Genomic DNA, 23,705 nt, shown 5'->3' on the forward strand with positions numbered 1-23,705 from the left:
ACGTCTGAGTTTTTCCTGGCTGAGTAAATATAATATATGTGATTAACAGCTCTCGTTAGCCTGTAGTATTCACAATATTCTTTTATGATTAAGCCAAAAGATGCCATGAAGTTTTTTTTTTTTTTTATTAACTACTTTTATAGAGTAATATATATAGATAAAGTGCTAATTTTAGCACTCAGTGGTTACAAGTTCTTTTTACACTTGATCAAAAAAAAGCTCATTCACTTCAAATGCTGCTCCATTAGGAAACATCGGATCAGATCCGGTTAAGTGTCCACTATGTTTTTTACCTGCTGTCTAAGTGCTAAAAGAGTCTCGGTTTGTCTTCGTCTGCTTTGTCAACTTTGTTCCTCCAGCTCTGGCGGATGTCAGGGTGTCTGTGTCTGTCTGTCTGTTACAGCCAGACAGAGGGAAATGAGAAAAAACAAACAGACGTGCACTAGATTTATGACGAACAGTAATGAGCATGTGATGATACGTGAGCAAACATGAAGATTAGACGTTTAAAGAAGGAAAATAAACAGATGAAAAAGGGGGAAATGCTAAATGATGTAAACCCCAGACAGAGGATTTGGTGGGAAGTGGTTTCATTTTAAAGAACTTACAGACACATGTAAAGCGGTAAATTTCTTGTTCTGTTGTTTATTTGTTTGTTTGTTTGGTGTGTTTTTTTTTTTTTAAGTAAAAGTAAAAAGTTTAGGTATTTAAAATGTATCACTTATAAATACAGCTTTGAAATAGTATTGTTTTTAAAATGAAAAAAAAACATTTATACATCATAATAAATATCTGAAAAATTTCAGTATAGCTGAAATGTTTACAGTAAAGAGACAGATATGTAGGCAAAGTTGTTTTGTGTGTGTGTGTGTGTGTGTGTGTGTGTGTGTGTGTGTGGTTTAATATGCAGGTGCAAGCCACCTGCAGAAATACAGCCTATGCACATAAATTTATGTTTCTGCTTACATGCTAAAACATACCAGTATCACGTCTAACACATTTTTCCTCAACTCTAATTAACTTGTCTCAGTGCATACTAAAAGAATTTACATTTGCTTACGTTTCATTCATCAGAATAGTTAACTTTATTCATTGAAACTTACCTGCTAGTTAGTTTCTGTAAGCTCGCCGGTAAATCCAGTAAAAAAAAAAAAAATTTCTGATGAATTCTATTTATGGTGTTGAAGCTGTGAGTCTTTGCTGCGCCTCATCGACAATAAATCAGAGCGCTGGTGCGCGTGCATAAAACTGAAACTTGGCGAGGAAATGCTCGCGCTGTGTGCTGAGCGACCGCAGACTTCGTCACTTCCGCTGACCTGCCGTTAGCTGTCACAAATGAGCGCAAGAGGGTCTGAGAAACCATTAGCTGCAACTAGCACAACTAGAAGTGTGACCTGGGGGGGGGTCTTTTTTGACTTATTATTATTATTTTTTTTTTTTTACAGTTAGCAGATTTATTCAATTCATATACATATTAGCATGTTTAACTGCCCCCCCACCCCCCACCCTTGAAGAGAATGTATTTAATTCCAACCTTGATAACCACCAAACCGAGCTGGTCTATAAATAATGTTAACTTTGACCTAATGTGTTTGTTCAGAAAGAGGGGCAGAAGTTATAGGTCTATGATATATACGTTTTCAAGTTGACGTGGTCCCAGAGATTTGAAGTTTGGATAAACTCCTCATGAAGAAGTTAAAAACATGCCATGAAGCCTGAAGTAGTGATTAAAGGCCCAATATACAAAAAACCAAAAAAAAAAAAGCTTCCTTTTTACTCCAGGTTAGAACGCATATGTTTTAGGCCACAGACTGTGCTACAGATTTTTAGCTATTGCTTATGGTTTGGCACATTCATTTGGCAAGTGTGGGTGGTGTTGGAAATGCTAGGTTTGGTGTTTGGCGTAAAATGAGAAACAGAATAAGGTGTATACAGTACATTAGTGTCGAATGTGAGATGTGAAGAAGATTTTCTCATTGCATTTTGGTTTTTTTTTTTTTTTTTTTTTTTTTTTAAATGATGCATTATAGTCAGGGTCTCGCCCCTGTGCCTTTCTCTGTGATCGTCACTTTCAACAATATTTCATCAGATGCGGTAAATCCTCTTCAGAGACAGGAAAGTTCACTGAGTTACTTAAAGCATAAAGCTTCGGTTGTACTTCACATGAGACGTTTTATCCCACCTGCTTTTGGTGTTTGGGTTAAAAATGCTGTGGGTTTAGCAGTTGTGAGTCAAAACGTGACACACACACCATCAGGGGATTAACTGCGTTGCTTTGGTTAGAAAGAGGTGTCAGGTGGTTATTAAAGGCACTCCATGGGTCGGAGAGAATGGACAGAGAAAGAGAAAGAAAAACAGAAAGAGAAAGGGAGATAATGTGACGAGACGCCAGATAAGGTGATGAGCTATGAAAATCCAGCTGCAAAGGTGTGAAACCAATGTGAGCAGAAGCAATGACTGTTTTTAATTGGGTCACCTTAGTATGATATGGAAGGCCAATGTTCCCAACTTTACACTCTTTAGGCAACTAATTATTGGGCTTCACATAAGCTGGAACAGTTTTGACTTCCAGCATAAACCATACACACTTGTCTCCTTCACTGTTGTAATGCTGCTACCCCAAAAAATGGGTGCTAAAACATTTTCAATTAAACAAGAAAACACATAATCCGGCTTGTGATCTTTGAGAATAGTGTAAATGTTTATTCTTTTTTTTTTTTTTTTTTCAGGATATCATTCAAGTACAGAACACAGTCATCATTAAATACTATTTTTATTATTATTATATATATATATATATTTTTTTATGAATGTCATTTAGGTAATATTTGACAAGACATCTGTAGATCTTCAAGAGATAATGGACTGGATTTGGAGGGCATAAAAGAGACCCAATCTGTTTCTTTTTAATACTACTGAAGTCAGAAAGCAGGGCATGAAGGTGACTAGCAAGGGAAGGAACTCACATTGGTCATTACAAGCCACATTGACAGCTTCCACACATTGTCACATTTTGGCTCCGTACAAACGTTTCAAATGTAATAAAAAGACCGAAGAGGACACACAGGGCAGGTAGGGTAAAACGAAGGGCAAGAAACAGTGGGTAGATTTCGTGTGACCTTATTCCAAGGAAAGGAACAAAATGTTTTTTTTTTTTTTTAGAAACAAACGGATTTTAACCAAGGTGGTCTACTGATTCTGAATCAATAGATTCTTTTTCTGCCATTTCACTTCATTCTGTACCGGCAATAGTTAGAGCAGTCTTTGGTGACACCCATGTTGCAAGCATTTAACATTAGAAACAGTTGAAAAGGTTTGTACATGGTACACGTGTAGTAAATACGCAATAAAGTCTCTTCTGATGGAATGAGTTTTTATGGCACCAAACAGGGATCTGGAAACCCCACAAGAAGTTCAAATCACGATTCACTGAATCTATGATCGTAATAAATTAAAGGCAATGAACGAAACATAAATATATGTAAACAACAGTGGAGAGATTCTTCCAGTATCACAGTGATGGTAGGTGAAACAATTAAAGTTTAATATTTTGTGAAACACTTTTGAGCACCATGGAAATAGTGTAAGTGACCGACACTGGGAATATGAGATACAAGTACGAGGTCATTCGATGTTTGTTCTTATTGAAAGGTTTGGGCTATAAACCGACAGCTGTTTTTGTCCATGGAAACGATCCACGATATCAGTCTTCCAATTTGGATATGTATGCATTTTGCCAGGTTTTATCCACCCAAAACAATGATCTCACTTAGTCTCAACAAATTGATATTTGTACAGGTCCCTCCACAAACACACACACACACACACACACTAATTGGTCAACATTCTCTGGAAGGCAAACGTCAACCACAGAACAGTTACACATGATGTAAGAAGACCAAGATATGAGCCCAACTTCCTGTGAAAATGTCAAAAAATGCTACATTAAGTCCCTTACACCAACACAGTGGGAGTTGATATTGATATGTAACCTCAGTCCCAGTCCTACCAGCTCGACTCACAAGATCAGTTAATGTTTAGTAATACTGGAAATCTTTCTTCTTTATTTTACAATCTGCTTCACCCCATTAGGTGCTTTCATAGTTCTCCAGTTGTTTGAAGGCTAAAATGACACAAATATCCAATCTGAATGACGATATCTGCTTGTCCAACCGCACGTCCATGTGAAAACCCTGTACCCTGGTCAGAACAGACGTCAAACATCTACCGCTCTTTGACAACAGGCTTAATAGTTCGTTTGCTTTATATAGTATACATTAAATACATCTCTCACATCACTCTCTGTAACGTACCGTACATTTATAAGTAAATAAAAAAAAAAAAGGTTTGTTTACAGATTCAGACATGTCTTTTGCACCTTTTTAGGCGGCTGTCCTCAATTATTCACACCACATCTGGTTCAAAGCCGAGCATGGTGTGCATGTGGAGTACGTTTTAAAAAATGCATAAACGAAAATCTGAATAAGGTGAAAATCACAGAGAACTGTACTATCGAGAGAAATTCCCCTAAAATCTGCGTGAGTACTGAAGAAAAGAATGAAGAAGAGAATGCCACAAGTGTCAACACGATGAGGAACCTGGTCGCTGTGACCCCATTTCACACAACTAAGGTAAAAGCAAACAAAATAAAAGTAAGTACATAACACGAACATAACAAGGTACTTTTACTAATGAATTATTTCATGAAGTTCATTATTATTATTTTTTTTTTTGTTTAAATGTTCTGAAATGTGGTCGAAGAAACTGCAGTGGAATTTACACATAATAATATTCACTGGTAAAGGTTTGACAAAATAATTGTGTTTCCAGTGTCAAATCCAAAACTGAATGTTGCCCAGGTTATTTAGTACTAAAGGAGGGAGAATGACTGGACTGTCCCGTGAAAGAAAATGGATATATTACGCTATAAAACGTTAAATTCAAGTAACCCTCAAGTATTCACATAGAGTGCATTAGCACGCTGACACTACATGGGATTAGGACTGTTAGAAAATGTTCATATATGAAAACATAAGGAATATCTTTTAAAAAATAATAATAATAATAATAATAATAATAATAATAATATTAATAATAATAATAATAACAAAAAAAATTTTACTAGCAGCATGTGTTAGAAATTTTCTTATTTTCATGAAGAGCTTAAATGCCTTTTTGTTTTTGGCACAAAGGAGAAAACAAATTCGAGGAGTTTTTATATTTTTGTTTGACTCAATAATATGTAAAAAAAAAAAAAAAAACAAAAAAAAAAACTTAATAATAAATTATAAAAAAAATAAAAACCATAAATAACATGACAGATTTGGCAAGTCTGAGATATTGTTTTTGTAGCTTTGTGTTCTTTTTCAACAACGAAATGAACTTTTACCATCCTTTTTTTCGTTTTGTTTTGTTTTTGCACGGAGACACATACAAACACGGATTAGCTACAGTAGATAATCGTTATTCTTTTTCAGCTACGCATCTATTAACATCTATTAACATACCAACATACAACAGACGCGTGTATGTCAAGCTTCCGTCTGTATTTTCCCTTCCTTCTAATAAAGTGATTGGAGTGTGTTTCAAGATATGTTGAAAGTGCGCTCCTGTGGAGAAAGAGAATTGCTGTTCAGACAAGAGTGGGGGTGCAGTGTATATAACGCTCCTGACCTTTTGTTTGATTGATGGGGCTCTCTGTCAGAGGCTTGAATTTCACCTGTATCCGGCCTCACTGCTGCACTTTCACCTCGGGATATCTAGTGATTCATATCGTCCATCTCCCAGATAAGTGATGCTACAGATTCAGTGTTGTGTCAATTGAGTAAAAAAGAATGACAGAGGGATAAATCTGAAGCTAATTTATGGTAGTGATAACAGAAAGGGCCCTATTTTTTGGAAATGACTGGTTACATATAAACCAAACTTTTTCCTTGTCGTTTTCCCCAAAAGTACGTATGCAGTAGTATTTTTAGAATTATCATTTCCCTACATTGTCATCTATCTTTACCACAAATTTGAATTCAGTAGCTTTTACTGACTTCTTGGAACAAAATGTAACAAAGCCACTTGTTAATGTAAATGCCTCCGCATCAATCGAAAGTATCTTCTCTTAGCTATGAAATAAATTTGGATCATTTACATAACAACTCTAACAGCTCAAGACAACTAACGGTGCCTCACGATACTATGAAAACACCACTGCACACCTGCTTATGAAAGAAAACCACCCTTCTTTTGTCTTATATCGTTTTAATGCACATCCGATCCCTTTTCACAATCATGCCTGAGTTACGGTGTTAACAGTAGATTGTGTTACTTTTGTTTCTGCATTACAGTCATGAAAATAGGGCCCTAGAAGTGTGTTGGTCTGCATGTATTTGTCTAAAGCTTATGCTGATGGGTGTTAGTGGACGCTTCAGAACCAGTTCCGCACACTTTTACAGAGGGAAAGGAGGAGAGATGGAAGAATGGGAACACAGGATGGGAAGGAAGGATGTCCTCTGCGTCAGTCCGTCTCGTATGTACATGCAGTCTTCCTCCTGAACCCAGACCAGAGCTTTGTTCTCATGGAAGTGTCTGTGCATGTGTGTGTATTCATTCTCATCTCTCATCTTCATGGGCGTGCACCGAGTTTCTGCTCCCCATGCCTTTGAACTTCTGCACTTCTGCCCTCTCTGCTCCACCCTAATACCTCCCTCGTCCCACCTTAGTTTTCAAGGGCCTCGTTGTACACCATATCTGGATAAAGCTGCTGCTGGGTGGGTGTGGTGTCCTGACACGGGAGGGTGGTGTGGGGTTCGTTCCTCTCGTCTCCGTCACTCTCAGTGCTGCCCTCGCTGTCTAGATGAGTGGAGGTGTGGTGGGGATACAGCGCTGTGCCAGGCAGCGGGCTCTGCAGCAGATCATCGTCTGAACTCAGGTAGTCTCCCTCTGCAGAACCTGGGCTCGCCAGACACAGGTCCTGATAGGCTCCACTCCCGGAGTTTTGAAATTTGGAGGGCTGACCACGTAGCTGCCTTATCTAAAATGAAAAACGTAGTGTTACAACGGGGAAAAAAAACTCAAGGACAATCTATAAACTATATGGGTGGAGTTAACAGGGGAAGGAGGGGAGGAGCCTGGCCATTAGCTTGTGTTGTTTAATACACCACAAACAAATTATATTTTCTGTAGAAAGCTAAATGTGTTAATGAATAGTGGATGAATGAATGATTTTGTCTGGATCTAGCATGTCTCCCTCACAGACGCTACATCTCCCACACTTCTACAAGGACAGTACAGCTCTCTGGTGAAACTGGTGAAAGTTGAATAGCGAAATCCACAAGCTAGTGAGCAAGAAACCATCTACTTCCATTTGTTTTGTTTAATTGTTATCATCTGTGCATTATTTGATCACAATTACAGTATATTTAGTCTAAATATAATACATTTAGCCTAGTGGAATTTTAAGACAATTTTTAAGTTGTAATTCTTTTTTAATTTTACTCTAGCTAGCTAGCTTGCAAAGGTAGGATTTTGAACACCGCCTGTTGTGACGTTTTTTTGCCTCTCTCCTTTTCGCCTTTCCTTACTGTATCGTGGCAGTTCACTAAGCAAGTTAGAAATGAATTCCCACGAGTCTAGCATACAAAAAATATGGAAATTAAGCATTTTTTGAACATTCGCCACCCGTGAGAAACTTTGCAGTGCTTACTTATAAACACTTATGAATATGTCATGAGTAAATCTGTGTTAAAACCCCAGGGCTGCAGGTTTGATTCCCACCTCCACCACGTGTGTATGGAGTCTGCATGTTCTCACCGTGTCTTGGGGGTTTCCTCTGGGTACTCCAGTTTCCTCCCCCAGTCCGAAAAGGTGTGAAGTAGGCTGATCTCTAAATTGTCTATAGTGTGTGAATGGGTGTGTGATTGTGTCTCATAAGCAGTGTAGAGAATGGATAGATAGATGGATGGTATAAATGCAATGTAGGTCAGTCATGTAGTAGTGTGCTTGCTGCTACTATCAGCTAAAATTAGATTAAGTTAACCTAGATAAATCGTGTATTTCCATGTGTTATCGAACAAAGTGATCTTTGACAAGATGGGCTGCTTGTTCTTACGGTAGAATTTCATATTGAGTTTTATATTTTGTCCCTCTGTTACTTTAATACATTAGCACTTTTACCATCACACACACACAGTTTTCTTGTTCCTAATGTTAGCACTATCCCAAAATTTAGGGTTGATCATAGAGTTATTATTATTATTATTATTATTATTATTATTATTATTACTGTGGCTGTGAAACAGAAAGTTCATTCAAGCATATTTTTTTCTACATTTCCCTTTCTGCAGCTGCAATGTTCTGTAACCGTTTGCGTTCAGTTCTGGTTTGCACTGGTTCGATACGCATGGTGGAATAATGTGTGTGTTATAAATGAGGAATTTAGGCTGCTTTGTTGAGAACAGCACAGAAACAACCACAGACCTCGAAATACGCAAGTACACACTGGTTTAGATGAAATGGGCCGATTTGCTTCTGGGTGAAAATAAAAGATGACCGACATGATCCTGTTTACTAATTAATAAGTGGTATCACTCTGAAGCAACATTTAGTGTTCAGCAACATATTATGTTTAGGCTACCGCTCTCTCTGCATGTGACATGTGAGGCGTGTAAGTGTGTGCATGCGTTCTGTGTGTGAAAAGCGTAGTCAAGAGGATTTCCTTGCGTGACTGGAGCGAACCACAAATTTATGTCTCATTTCATTTCTCCTACTTTGACTCACTGAACTTTGCATGAGAGAATGATACAGGTAGGGAGCCAAAAAAAAAAATCTCAGATATGACGTCATGGAATTCCCAAGCAGAGTTCAGACAATCTGTGAGCGGGGGCGGAGCAGTGGTAAACCAATGAAAACGCTCCTTGCGATTACAATCGGTACAGACTCCGCCTCTCACTTCCTCGCTGAGCTTTCAGAGAAAACCACAAAGTCAGTGCCCTACCTGCACAAAACAGGCCACCGAGATTTACCTGCATAGTGGAGCTACAAAATAAAAATCAACTAAACTAAATATCAACCCCTTTTCCTAAAATGATCATTTTAAATGCTGAATCTTTTTCTAAAATTATTATATAAACTACAACCAAAAGACAAGCTTGTGAACAGCAGGAGAAATTACATGACTGTACTATAACCTCTCAGTTTCATTTCAACTTCATACATATACTGAAAAGCTAGTAATAATACGTTACTGCTTATAAATTTTGACCTCTCCTATCAAATTTCTCCTGGATATTACCGTATATAGATCGTATAGGTCTGTCGTACTTTAAAAACCTCTGCGCATATTCATTTAATTCTCAAATTTATAACAAACGTGTCTTTCATGACAGCTGAGTTCCACCCTCATGCTTAGATTTGTATGTAAACACTATCCTTATGGGGTCAAATACCGTGAGTGAAAGAAAGACAGAGAGTGGTGAGTGGTAAAACCAACAAAGAGGAAGATGACGAGTACTCGAAGTGAGAGCAATGCAGAACAGGAGGGACAGAGAGCAAGAAAATGGAGAATGTCAACATACTCTCACACCCTCAGTCACGAAAGGCTTTTCTCTGGATGAGCAAGCATGGCATGTATGAAGACGATTTTGTGTGTGCGGGTAAAACAGCTCATCGGCGTCACAAACACACAATCACATTCACACACACACATCAAAGCTCCCCCTGCGTGCCTGTGTGTATATGGCACATCAGGTACCTGAGAGAAATAGGGTTGTGTGGTTTATACAGTGGCTTTTGATGCTATTTTACTACTCAGATATGTAGAGTTACCGGATTGATAAAGTGGTTTGGTTGATTTTTACCCCCCCCCTTTTCTTTTCTTTTTTTGCACACCTCAGAATAACCAGCGAGCTAAAGCCTAGAAATGAGTAACATTCTAACTGGCAACAAACTAAGATTAATAACACATCATTTGCATATCCTGTAGAAATTTTAAGACGCAAAAGCATTCCTAGAGATGTTCGCTACTTTTCTGTGAAGAGGGAAAAAAAAAAAAAAAAAAAAGGTTTTGCTGCTCTCACGTTTTCCATATCTGTCCGGAAATTTCTTTCAGAGCTTTAGGCAAAGTGTAATACTAGAAGGGGAACATAAAACAAAACAAATGATCAAATAAATGGATAAAATTCTTTTTACCAGACTAGTTCCTAGTGTATAAAGTTCGACCAGCACTTTGTCTCGTATACTACAGGAATTTCCTGAACACATGATATGAGTAAGTTATTGCTTTAACATGGCTGCCTAAATTCAGTGATCAGTATAGGTAGCTTTGCTGATTACGTAACCTCAGGGGCAATGATAATGTGTGTTAGGTGTTTATGGTGATTCTCTGTTGTTGTATAATTGTGTAATTAATATGAAGAGATAGAGAAAATCATAATTATAAATGTTATAAAAAAAAAATTATAATTACTAAGTAATTAATTCATTTTGTTCTATAAACCTATATAGCTTCGTCTACATTGCTATTTTAGGTATATTATTTATTACAGTATGGTTTTAAGTATTATAACTAGCTATAAAAATGTTTTATTTCTATTTCTATTTTAATTACATTTAAATAAAGCCATGCATGGTTGTATATGTAAATCAAGAAGGGGCAAAAACCATGTTTCAATGGAATTGTAGGTGGCATCTATCAGTGCTTATGCATGCCTGTTTTTTTCCCATACAGAATATGTAAATACAGCATGTGTGTGTGTGTGTGTGTGTGTAGCTCACCTCATTCTTGAGTTCAGCAATCTGTTCTCTCAACTGATCAATGTACTGTCTGGAGTCAGAATGATTCAGCTGACCTTGTATCAACCCTTCCTCTTTCTACACAACAACATACATCGAGACACACACACACACACACCACATTTAGATAGATAGCATACATACAAAGTAACATTAGCTGTATTTCAGAGACTGTACAGACATACACACACACCAAATGCACTTAAAGATATAACAGACAGAATAACATGCATCAGTGTATCTGATAAGACTGAACACACACACCCACACACCCACGAATGCACTTCGAAATATAACAGACATACATGTTTCAGCGTATCAGAGACTGTACACACTTACACTCTCTCTCTCTCACACACACACACACACACACAAACAAACACACACGCACACACACACACATACTTGCAATTCTAGCTCAGCTATTTTTTGCCGGAGTTCAGCCATGGCTGCCATGCTGTCTGCCTCCCTCAGACGCACTGCCATCACCTCCTCTTTACTCTGAAACATAAAGTGCGAGACAGAGAGAAAAAGAGGGAAAGAAAGAGAGGTTTGAGAGAGTTCATCTAGCAGTCATTTATTCATCTCACAAGTTCTTTTCTGTTCTTAACCCACAGACTCTCTCTTTACACACACACTGACCTTTACTTCGACTTACTTTATAAACTCATGTTCAAGCGTTTGCCATTCAGACTGACTACATGCTGTACTCCGTTATCGATACTCAAAACAGTTCACTGTGATGTTATGATTATAGACAACTGGTTTGATTATTGTCCTTTATTGTGACACAAATTAGCATAAATAATCTATATATTAAGCGATTATACTAACAGATATGCTTAAATTTAATTCAACAACAATATTAGTTACTAATAATTGGGTTATAGCATATAAGTGAGTAATTATCATGAATTATTCAGTAACTACAGGTAAAAATAATAAAAAAATAACTACTATACTACTATATATTTACTTTATAAACACTTCAGAGCAAAATAATCAATATAGTGGTGTTTGGCATCCTGCGATGCAGCTCAATGTAAATGTTCCCACTTAAAATTCAACTAGAAATAGTTAAAACACCAACAAGGCACTTCTGTCACTGAGAATCCGTCCTCAGTCATCTGAGAGCAAGTTCATAAATATAAACCATGGATTTAGGCAGGAAGAACTCCATACTAGCAGTGCTAACTCCATACTAGCACTGCTAACTCTGTGCTAACTCTATACTGAACTGTTAGTTCCTCAGGAGCTCTTGCTTACACAATCCCACTTAACTTTAAACTGTTGCCAAAAGTACATGATTTACATTTACGTTATTTGAGTCACCCAAATGAGGATGGGTTCCCGTCTGAGTCTGGTTCCTCTCTAGGTATTTTCCCTTGTATCATTTAAGGGCGTTTTTCCCTGCCACAGTTGCCTTAGGCTTGCTAATTAGGGATAAATATTAATTGAATTGTAAACTATTTCTGCAAAGCTGCTTTGCGTTAAAAGCGCTATACAAATAAACTGAATTGAACTTAATTGAAAATTAGCACTTTCTGGCAAATTAGGTCTGCGAACTCCACAGTGCTATGCCGTAGCAACAGTCAGCTACAGAAGTATTAGCACACTCAGTCATCGTTGATATAGTATTATGCAATAATATGCTTATTGAAAGTTTTACTGATGCTTATATTAGCTGTTATCAGTTTGACATTTGATAGGGAAGAAATCTAGTTTCTGACTAACGATATAAGCATATTGTTATTATATTCATGTTTTCGGAACATTCTGTGTCATTACTGTGTGGCAGGAAAAAATAAAAAAAAAAGTAAAATATTTCATATTTTAGTTTAGATTTCAGTTTAGTAGAGAGATCAGTCACATAACAGTGACCAAAGGAGTAGGAAAACTATAGGTTAATGTCCATGCTTTATGAATAAGTGTGTGTGTGTGCTGTAGAGAGCTGTAGAATGCCATCAAATTTATTGATTAAGCTAAGAAATACAACAGAAATGATAAAATGATCATGAAAATAAAATGAATACATAAAAAAAAAAAATACAGCAAAAGAGAAGAACAAGGACACGGAAGACATGCGGATGCCTAAGTGTGAGAGAAATATGCATACAGTACCTTGCAGTCTGACTCGGCCTGTTTCCTCTTCATCTCGTTGAGCTGACTCTGCAGACTCTTGTTGTGTGATAAAGCGTTCTGCAGTCTCTCCTGCAGGGCAGCGCTATCCTGCTCGTGACGGGTCATGGCCTTGCTGTAGATCTGATTCTGCACCAGAGAAAAACATGCATTCAGCATCGAGTATGAAATATTGCTCACGTGAATCATAAAGCTGATGATTTAACTGCAATTGCCTTGTGTCCACTATCTTTGTTTTATACATAAATGTTGTTTTGTGTGTGTGTGTTTTTTATACACTACACTTTAGCTATGACGCAATGAAGTTCCCTAACATAATATATATATAAAATACATCATTCATTTGAGCCACATTATTGTACCATCGTACCATTTTTTTTAAAAACACAAAACACCCAAATTCATGTTAATGTATCACTATGTCAAAGACAAAACTCAATATTCTGAACAAAAACAAAAATCTGAGATGATATTATTAGGGTATATTCACAAACATGTACTACCAGTCTATATTTATTAATTACGCGCTTAATTATTAAGCCTTGTTATTATAGGTATTATAGGTATAGTAATAGGTATTATAGGAATTTGCATTTATGATATACATGGATTTGGGTTTCTAACAATAGCATAAAACTCCTATTTCATTCTGGAAGTGTTATGATTTTATTCAGTATTAGACAATACATTATTTCTTGCAACGTTATAATTTTCATATCGAAATAATAAACAGTGTAAGAAACGCATTGTTAGATTTTGCTGTATTTGGCTAAGCAGTAGTTTGGGTGGCTCGCCAGTGTATTAGATTTCTCTAACACATAAAATAAGTAAGCTTGACCAGAGTTCTTGTGGGGAGAAGAACTTATTGAAGGTAGCAGTGTAGCGGGTCTTCGACAGCGATGTTAGCTAAATATCTTAACCCAAAGATACTGTCTGTGTGATCAGACTTGGTAACAAAAGGTCTTCAGACAATAGACAGATACCATTAGGACCTCCTATTGGAGACATTACAAAGGACAGGATGGAATGGCCACCAGTTGATTGCTTGAGCCATTTGGTTATGCTAATTACAGATGGGGCACAGGCACAATGTGATGTCAGACGATCATACATGCAAGAACTAGATACAAAATCCTTCAGCATTTAGTCATCTAAGACAGACAAGAAAAAAAGGAAATAAGCTAAAATTGAACTAAAGCACAGATAGTCAGATCCATAAAGATTTGGACATTGATAATGTTATTATTAACTGAGTTGTCTACCACAAGATACTGGAGTTTTATATACACTATATTGCCAAAAGTATTCGCTCACCTGCCTTGACTCGCATATGAACTTAAGTGACATCCCATTCCTAATCCATAGGGTTCAATATGACGTCGGTCCACCCTTTGCAGCTATAACAGCTTCAACTCTTCTGGGAAGGCTGTCCACAAGGTTTAGGAGTGTGTTTATGGGAATTTTTGACCATTCTTCCAGAAGTGCATTTGTGAGGTCACACACTGATGTTGGACGAGAAGGCCTGACTCTCAGTCTCCGCTCTAATTCATCCCAAAGATGTTCTATCAGGTTGAGGTCAGGACACTGTGCAGGCCAGTCAAGTTCATCCACACCAGACTCTGTCATCCATGTCTTTATGGACCTTGCTTTGTGCACTGGTGCACAGTCATGTTGGAAGAGGAAGGGGCCAGCTCCAAACTGTTCCCACAAAGTTGGGAGCATGGAATTGTCCAAAATGTCTTGGTATGCTGAAGCATTCAGAGTTCCTTTCACTGGAACTAAGGGGCCAAGCCCAGCTCCTGAAAAACAACCCCACACCATAATCCCCCCTCCACCAAACTTTACACTTGGCACAATGCAGTCAGACAAGTACCGTTCTCCTGGCAACCGCCAAACCCAGACTCGTCCATCAGATTGCCAGATGGAGAAGCGCGATTCGTCACTCCAGAGAACGCGTCTCCACTGCTCTAGAGTCCAGTGGCGGCGTGCTTTACACCACTGCATCCGACGCTTTGCATTGCACTTGGTGATGTATGGCTTGGATGCAGCTGCTCGGCCATGGAAACCCATTCCATGAAGCTCTCTGCGCACTGTTCTTGAGCTAATCTGAAGGCCACATGAAGTTTGGAGGTCTGTAGCGATTGACTCTGCAGAAAGTTGGCGACCTCTTCGCACTATGCGCCTCAGCATCCGCTGACCCCGCTCCGTCAGTTTACGTGGCCTACCACTTCGTGGCTGAGTTGCTGTCGTTCCCAAACACTTCCACGTTCTTATAATACAGCTGACAGTTGACTATTAGTAATCCTATTAGTGACAGTAGTAGGAATATTTAGGAGCGAGGAAATTTCACGACTGGATTTGTTGCACAGGTGGCATCCTATCACAGTTCCACGCTGGAATTCACTGAGCTCCTGAGAGCGACCCATTCTTTCACAAATGTTTGTAAAAACAGTCTGCATGCCTAGGTGCTTGATTTTATACACCTGTGGCCATGGAAGTGATTGGAACACCTGATTCTGATTATTTGGATGGGTGAGCGAATACTTTTGGCAATATAGTGTATATATATATATATATATATATATATATATATATATATATATATATATATATATATATATATATATATATATATATATATATATATATATATATATATTGAGATGAGGTCAAAGTGCTTATCTGCAGCCTTAATTTTTCAGCTGCTCCATTGCCCCAAATTAAATTCTTACAAAGAATGCACTCGTAAGCTGAATAGAAACCCTGCTTTACATATCTCGTCGTATTAAGAACACCCTCCAGGATGCAGGTAAATCTGTGTCACAGCCAAAAATCAGAAGACGTCTTCACTAGTGTGAATACAGAAGGTTTACCACAAGGTGTAAATCATCGGTAAGCCTCAAAAACAGGAAGACCAGATTGTCAAAATACATCTAAAAATCAAAGCCTGTAAAGTAATGAAGAAACAAAGATCAACCTGTACCAGAATACAGGGAAGAGAATGGAGTATGGAAAAGGGCAGGAACTGCTCATAATCTGCTCATAAGAGCTACACCACTTCATCTCTTCACTTCATCTGGTGTAGGCACGAATTGGTTCCTTTCTATATATATATTAATGTGTGTGACTGCTGAGAAAAGCAAGATAACGATTTCTGAAATGCAGAGAGCAATATCACTGGCTCCGATTCAGTAAACGGTGCTTTACAGTGCAGATGCCAAATGACCTGAAGATAGGTCAAAAGCAACCCAAGAATTTTGTAAGGCAAGGAAGTTTACTGCACTGGCCTAGTCAATCACCAGATTTATGTTTATTTGAGCACGTATTTCACTTTCTGAAAGCAAAACTAAAGGCAAAACATCTCAAAAAACAAGCAGGAACTGAAGACAGCTGCAGTGAAGGTGTGGTACAGCTTCACCAGATAAGAAACCCAGCATCTGGTGAAGTCTATGGGTTTCAGACTACAGACGGTCATTAACTGCAAAGTATTAAAACCAAGTATTAAAAATGACAAATTAATTTATGATTATTTTCTGAGTAAAAAGAGACACTATGTTCACCTGATTAGGATGTGAATAGAATTACTTTAAAGCTGAAAGTCTACACTTAATACAATTTCAATTATTAAAAGATCGCTCGGCTAGTATGTTTGTTAATTAGCTGCATGATTATACTATGACAATTGTGTGTGTTTGTGTGTGAGTGTGTGTGCGCGTGTGTACGTGTGTGTGTCTAACCTGGCTCTCCAGCTGCAGGTTTTTAAGTTTAACCTCTTTGACTTCAGCCTGTGTGTGAGCCTCTCTCAGTCTCATGCTCATCAGTTTGTCCTGCATTTCATTCAGGGCATTTTTCTTAGGAGACTCTTTCCAGTGGCCACCACGTGATGTATAGTGCTGAGAGAGACAGAGAAAATCATTTTGAGCGGCGAACAGAATTTAGCATGTGCGGATTGTGTGGGACCTGATTCCACTGAATTGGATATAGTTATGCAGAACTGCATCCTCTGCTGGTTTAGTCATCGTTTTTTATCTAAAGCATATGTGCGGTATTGTATGTAGTAATTACATTAAGACTTCTGGCTTTTGTGGTTTACTCTTGAAATCGTTTACCTATCAAAAGCGTCATTTCTTGTTTGACTGATTTGTCATTAGGATTTATAGCCCTCTTGGGTATTTGCGACTAATTTTCAGTTCAGATTTGGTCCATTTTTAGGTAACACTGAAATCCCTTACATACATTTTGGGTCCACATTCACACACACCTAAGCTAAAGACATTTATACAATTCCTGCCAAGTGTGGAGTGACTATGTTTTTTTATTTTATTTTTTTTACATTTATGTTATATGTTTCAAGGTTCAAGGGCCAAACAATAATAATAATACGATGATAATAATAATAATAATAATATGAAAAAACAAGCTAAAATAATAAAATGCACATGGCATAACAAAATTAATTAATTAATTAAGTAAATAAATAACTAAAGTGTATAAATACATTTTTTGTTTTTCATTAAAAAATAGCAATAACTGTATTTCAATGCCTGTGTCTGCAAATCAGTTCAGAATAATAAACGTGAACTGGAACATTGTTCCATTTCAAGTCTTTCTTAAATTTATGGCACCAAGGTCTTTATTATAGTATATTTTGTTAAACAAATTATAACTCTCTCTCAACAACCAATGACACTTTCATTGTTAAATGTAATCTAGTATATACAAACATTAATCACAGTGTTCTTTATATGGGTTGTGATTTAGACACAATTTATTTATTTATTTATTTTCAGTGCTTCTAAAACTAATATCCTGGGTTAATCTGACCTCAACAGTACCAATGGGTCCAAAGAGTGAACATAATAGAAGAGTTAGAGATAAAGCAGTTCAAGCAAAGATAAAGCAGATTCCAGCACTTTACTTTGTTCATTAGTAATAACTTGCTGCCTAATAACAGCATGTTCTACTCTAATAGTCCCTACTGTAAGTAATAACTCTGCATCAGGAAGTAAAAATCTTAATAGTACTATAGTCTACCGCCATTCCATAAAAAAACTTCTTTAAAAAGGTTCCCGCAGTGGAACACATCCTGTCTCTGATGGACCTTTCAGCCCCTTTAAAGCTATGTTACCTGCCAGTGCTGGTTGAGTTCAGTGACCACATCCTGCATCTCTCTGAAGGAGCGCAGCGTCTCCAGTTCTCTCAGCTTGACCTGTTTCAGCTCCTCTTGGATTTGCGCTACGTTCGTCTCGTCGGGCAGCGAACTGCTCCTCTAAACACACACACACACACACACAACACGTCAGCACTAAACAAACTTATCTTATTCTGTGATAAGAGTACAACACACATACACAGATACTGACCTTCTCGAGGTCCAGCACTTTGTCCTGCATCTCCTTCAGTGCGCTGAGGAGCTCCGTTTCCTGAAGGCGAGACTGCTCGAGCTGAGCCTGCAGCCCGTTAACAAACTGCTCTGTATACTGGAGAGGAGAAAAAGTGACGTTCAAATCCTAGAGTCTGGCTATTAGTTAATCTTGAATTACAGTGATACATGTAAACAATGGCTCATTCATGCTGTCTGTATTATTACCCTATTCCCATTTCTCTGGAAGGTTGGCCTCTTTAAAGAAGAGGATCTAATTTTGCTAGTTGATTGTTGAATTTTGATTGAATTTAGAGATGGCTTTCTGTCCAACATGGATGTATAGAGTGATTATTTGAGTAACCTTGAGTAGCGGTGGTGGCTCAAGTAGTTAAGGCTCTGGGCCTGGGTTGTTGACCAGATGATCATGGGTTCAAGTTGCCACTGTTGGGCCTTTGAGCAAGGCCCTTAACCCTCTCTGCTCCAGGGGCACTGTATCATGGCTGACCCTACGCTCTGACCCCAACCTCCACGGATAGGATATGCGAAGAAAGAATTTCACTGTGCTGTAATGTATATGTGACAAATAAAGGCTATTTCTTCTTTTTTCTCTCAGCTCAACCTTCCTCTCAGTTTGGCAGTGGCTAAGGCTCTGTGTTGTTGATTGCACCGCCAATTGAGCAAGACCCTTAACCCTCTCTGCTTCAGGGGCGCTGCATCATAGCTGCCCCTGCGCTCTGACCCCAACTTCCTCAACTGTCATATATATACGAAGAAAAGAATCCCACTGTAATGCTGTATTGTATATGTGGCGTTAATAAAGGCTTCATCTTGATCCAGTCTTTTCTCCTCTGACCTTTCTCATCAACAAGCTGTTTCGGCACACAGTAATGTTGCTCACTCAGTGTTTTTTTCTTCGAGTTATTCTTTGGAAACTTTAAAGATTGTGGTGTGTGAAAACCCCAGGAGATACCGTAAGAGTTAAAGAAATAATCAAACCAGCCTGCTACTCAGGGCACATTGTTTCTTTATTCTGATGTTTTATCTGAACACTAACTGAAGCTCCTGATCTGTATCTGCATGACTTTTTGCACTGCGCTCCTGCCATATAACTCGCTGATAACCGAATAACCAAATGCATCTATTGCTTAAGTGTTCCTAAGCAATATAGTATTTATGTATTGTTTTTTTGTAATTTATGCCACTTCCACTGTATTTTCACAGTGGTACAAAAGTTTTGGCACCCCTGTATTTTGTTTAGGCTGCTCACTGCAGACAAACACACAGTGTCTTTATCTTTAAATATGCTGCAAGCTTGCTTTCTGTTGTCTGGCAAGCAAATCTATTGGCTTGATTAAAATTTGATTAGGTGGTTAATGAGCACTCGATTATTTGTCTGTTTATCTTTTTGTTCACGACACTAAGAATTATTAGTTTCATCTCCATCACTGACAGTTAAACATAAAGCTCTGGAAAGTCCAACCCAGCAACCCTCCAACTATTGCAAGAACCCGATTTTCGAAAAGCGATGTGAAGATCGTCAATGCTTGTACGAGTGTTCAAAGTGATACTTGTGTTTTATAAAACCAGACCCCTGGTTACATAGACCTGTGTGCCTCCCCTAGCACTTGTATGATCAGCACTGCTTGTTTCAGCATGTGTGTGTAGATCACACTTTGCTTGCTTAAAGGCTGTGGCCTAGTGGGAAAGCTGTGGCCTAGCGCATAGAACGCTTTCTCACGGAGCTTGAATTCTCATTCTTAGCATCCCTCCATCTTTTCCACTCACTTCACCATACTACTTTCAGTCATCGTCTCTTTCTCACACACACATGCTCTGTCGGTCTGTCTGTGTAGGCCTGCTTGACAGTACGGTGTCAAAAGTTTAGCAGTTCCACAGTGTCACTGGAATAAACAAGAATGCGGCAAGAGACAAAACCCCCGCCTCCGAACATTGATGAGACATCAATGAAAGTCCATATTCAACGTTTAATAAGAGATTTGCCAAAAAAGATTGAGTCAGTGTGTGAAAGGGTTTTGACAGAACAGCACTACACACATGCCACTATACAGACGCCATTTTATTCTAACCACTGCAACCCCCTTTTGCTCAGAGTGAAAACCCACGACGAACCGATTTAGATCAAATATACACTCTACCTATGAACTCTGAAACACTGGCCTTTAGCAGAGAAGAACTTTTTCCTATACAGACTTAAAAATATTATGCTTTGTATTACTCATTCCATGAGTAATTCATTTTATTAGCATTTTATATGAGTCGATACAGAATTTATTGTGAACACTATAAGGCCTTCATCATGATCAGATCTACATTTGTGTATTTAGGAAATTATTACTCATCCACTTTCTGTGTAATGAGACTGTAAACGAGTGCTCTGTTAAAGGTACGTGTTCAGCGAAGCCATCACGATAAGACTCTATGGATAAATAGTATCTTAGTAGGTTAAAATCAACCATGAGACAAATACTAAATGCTGAAGTAGGGTGAACTAGAATTATAGAGTTTTCTAATCACAGAATATTTCACTTTAAGCTTGAGGTTTAAACAAAAATGTAAGTTAATGTGTTCTATATCCAAAAATTAATATACAGGCCTAAATCCTATCCACATCAGCACTGGTGATGGACAGACATTGATTTATAACTCAGCGTGCTCTGTAACAGGTTTGGGTAAGAGCTGCAAATTTAATCACACTTTGTTCAAATGCTGTTAAGTGTCCAGTCTACATAACCTGTTCAGTTCATGTGTATTTACATAATTTTCCACTGGATTATTACATTTAGAAAAAGAGATGGAATTGATTAAAGGTAGATTAGGTTCACCAATTTTTTTAAAAAAGAAACAAAAAGAAAAAATTCAGGCTAGAAATGAAGCCAATTAAATGTAAAACAATTAAATAGCAAGTAAAAGTTTACCCTCTCACAGTGTTGAACTCTAAAATGAAGGGTAAATTCTTACTGACTGGCGCCCCCTTGCACATAACAAGCTCTATTTTTTTGTAAGAGTAAAAAATATGTGAGTTTTTTTTTTGGGATGTTTCACAACACTAAATATAACTATGAATATATCAGTCGTTAACCAAATGTGTAATTCATTAATATATTAAAATCTGTTCGGATTGGCAAACTGCTCTGGTATTAGAGTAATAAACCCACTGGGATGTGCTGGTATTAAAGAATAAACCAGGTGGTAGTATCAGAGCTTAATGTCTAGCCCAATTTTGATTATTTTCCTATAACAGCACACCCCACACACCAACAGTTTTTTGTTTCTCGTACAATTACTGTTTCCCTAGGAAACTTTAATAATAGTGGAAATCATTACTCAGCCAGTTTAGACTCTACCAGCCCAAGCCTACGTTGTTACCTGATGATATATAAACTGTTTAACGGCTTTTAAAAATCTAACGTAAAAGAACAAAAAATGCGACTCAGAACAAAGTAATTTGTGAGTTATATTATTCTGGGTTATATTAATCTGTGCTATATATTCTGTCTTATATTAATGTGAGTTATAATAATCTGGGTTATATTAATCTGCGTTATATATTATTCTTAGTTATATTAATCTGGGTTATATTAATCTGTGTTATATTAATCTGGGTTATATTAATCTGGGTTATATTAATCTGTGCTATATATTAATCTGGGTTATATTAATCTGTGCTATATATTAATCTGGGTTATATTCATTTGTGCTATATACTAATCTGGGTTATATATTATTTTTAGTAATATTAATCTGGGTTATATTAATCTGTGCTATATATTAATCTGGGTTATATTAATCTGGGTTATATTAATCTGTGCTATATATTAATCTGTGTTATATTACTCTGTGCTATATATTAATCTGGGTTATATTAATCTGTGCTATATATTAATCTGGGTTATATTAATCTGGGTTATATTAATCTGTGCTATATATTAATCTGGGTTATATTAATCTGTGCTATATATTAATCTGGGTTATATTAATCTGGGTTATATTAATCTGTGCTATATATTAATCTGGGTTATATTAATCTGTGCTATATATTAATCTGGGTTATATTAATCTGTGCTATATATTAATCTGTGTTATATTACTCTGTGCTATATATTAATCTGGGTTATATTAACCTGGGTTATATTAATCTGGGTTATATTAATCTGTGCTTTATAATTAATCTGAGTTATATATTAATCTGTGCTATATATTATTTTGGGTTATATTAATCTGGGTTATATTAGTCTGTGCTATATTAATCTGAGCTATATATTAATCTGGGTTATATTAATCTGTGCTATATATTAATCTGGGTTATATTAATCTGTGTTATATATTAACCTGGGTTATATTAGTCTGGGTTATATTAATCTGTGCTTTACAATTAATCTGAGTTATATATTAATCTGTGCTATATATTATTTTGGGTTAAATTAATCTGGGTTATATTAATCTGTGCTTTATAATTAATCTGAGTTATATATTAATCTGTGCTATATATTATTTTGGGTTATGTTAATCTGGGTTATATTAGTCTGTGCTATATTAATCTGTGCTATATATTAATCTATGCTATACATTAATCTGTGCTATATATTAATCTGGGTTATATTACTCTGTGCTATATATTAATCCGGGGTATATTAATCTGTGCTATATAATTAATCTGAGTTATATTAATCTGCAATATATTATTCTGGGTTATATTAATCTGTGTTATATATTAATCTGTGCTATATATTATTCTAAGTTATATTAATCTAGGTTATATTAATCTGGGTTATTGTAATCTGGGTTATATTAATCTGTGCTATATATTAATCTGAGTTATATTAATCTGTGCTATACATTAATCTGAGTTATATTAATCTGTGCTATATATTATTCTGGTTTATGTTAATCTAAGTTATATTTATCTGTGCTATATATTAATCTGAGTTATGTTAATCTGTGCTATATATTATTCTGGGTTATGTTAATCTGAGTTATATTAGTTTGGGTTTTATTAGTCTGTGCAATATATTATTCTGGTTTATATTAATCTGTGTTATATATTAATCTGTGCTACATATCAGTCTAGGTTATATTAATCTGGGTTATTGTAATGTGGGTTATATTAATCTGTGCTATATATTGTTTTGGGTTGTATTAATCTAGGTTATATTAATCTGAGTTTATTTCTATCAGATGACGAACCAAGGAAAGTTGTACTACTGGGGCGTATTCAGAGAGAAATATTAGGGACTTAATCCCAAAACATGTCAGTATTTATGTATGGAAAGTTACATGATTTCAAGCTCATTCTGAATTTTAAACAGGAAAAACAGTCACAGAGATCTTAATTAAGACGTTCCTCTATATTGTTACCTAATTTTGTAATATTTATGTGTACTAAACAAAAATAAAGTCC

At 36.8% G+C, this 23,705-nt stretch overlaps 2 protein-coding genes across 7 annotated transcripts in view; both read right to left on the reverse strand.

Annotated features, from left to right (window-relative positions):
- LOC131346804 (zinc finger protein Gfi-1b-like) overlaps positions 1-1,359 on the reverse strand; it is a 6,399-nt gene extending 5,040 nt beyond the window's left edge. The window contains exons 1-2 of one of the 4 annotated variants that reach the window (XM_058380452.1): positions 1,104-1,357; positions 294-394 (exon numbers count right to left, since the gene is read on the reverse strand). The gene's annotated coding sequence lies outside the window, so the exon portion shown is untranslated. Of the gene's footprint in view, positions 1-293; positions 395-1,103 lie in introns of all 4 variants that reach the window. The other 3 variants (XM_058380454.1, XM_058380453.1, XM_058380455.1) reach the window with 3 other exon arrangements.
- Positions 1,360-4,246: 2,887 nt separating this feature from the next.
- The window catches only part of evi5l (ecotropic viral integration site 5 like), a 39,812-nt gene continuing 20,353 nt past the window's right edge, over positions 4,247-23,705 (reverse strand). For 2 of the 3 annotated variants that reach the window (XM_058380449.1, XM_058380448.1), the window contains 7 exons: positions 18,285-18,401; positions 18,050-18,190; positions 16,659-16,814; positions 12,904-13,050; positions 11,188-11,283; positions 10,765-10,860; positions 4,247-7,024 (listed from right to left, as the gene is read on the reverse strand). In XM_058380449.1, the coding sequence (XP_058236432.1) occupies positions 6,710-7,024; positions 10,765-10,860; positions 11,188-11,283; positions 12,904-13,050; positions 16,659-16,814; positions 18,050-18,190; positions 18,285-18,401 (1,068 nt within the window). In that variant the 3' untranslated portion in view covers positions 4,247-6,709. Of the gene's footprint in view, positions 10,121-10,764; positions 10,861-11,187; positions 11,284-12,903; positions 13,051-16,658; positions 16,815-18,049; positions 18,191-18,284; positions 18,402-23,705 lie in introns of all 3 variants that reach the window. The other variant, XM_058380450.1, reaches the window with a different exon arrangement.

The sequence above is a fragment of the Hemibagrus wyckioides genome, linkage group LG26 (genome assembly GCF_019097595.1).
Source record: "Hemibagrus wyckioides isolate EC202008001 linkage group LG26, SWU_Hwy_1.0, whole genome shotgun sequence".
Classification (NCBI taxonomy): domain Eukaryota; kingdom Metazoa; phylum Chordata; class Actinopteri; order Siluriformes; family Bagridae; genus Hemibagrus; species Hemibagrus wyckioides.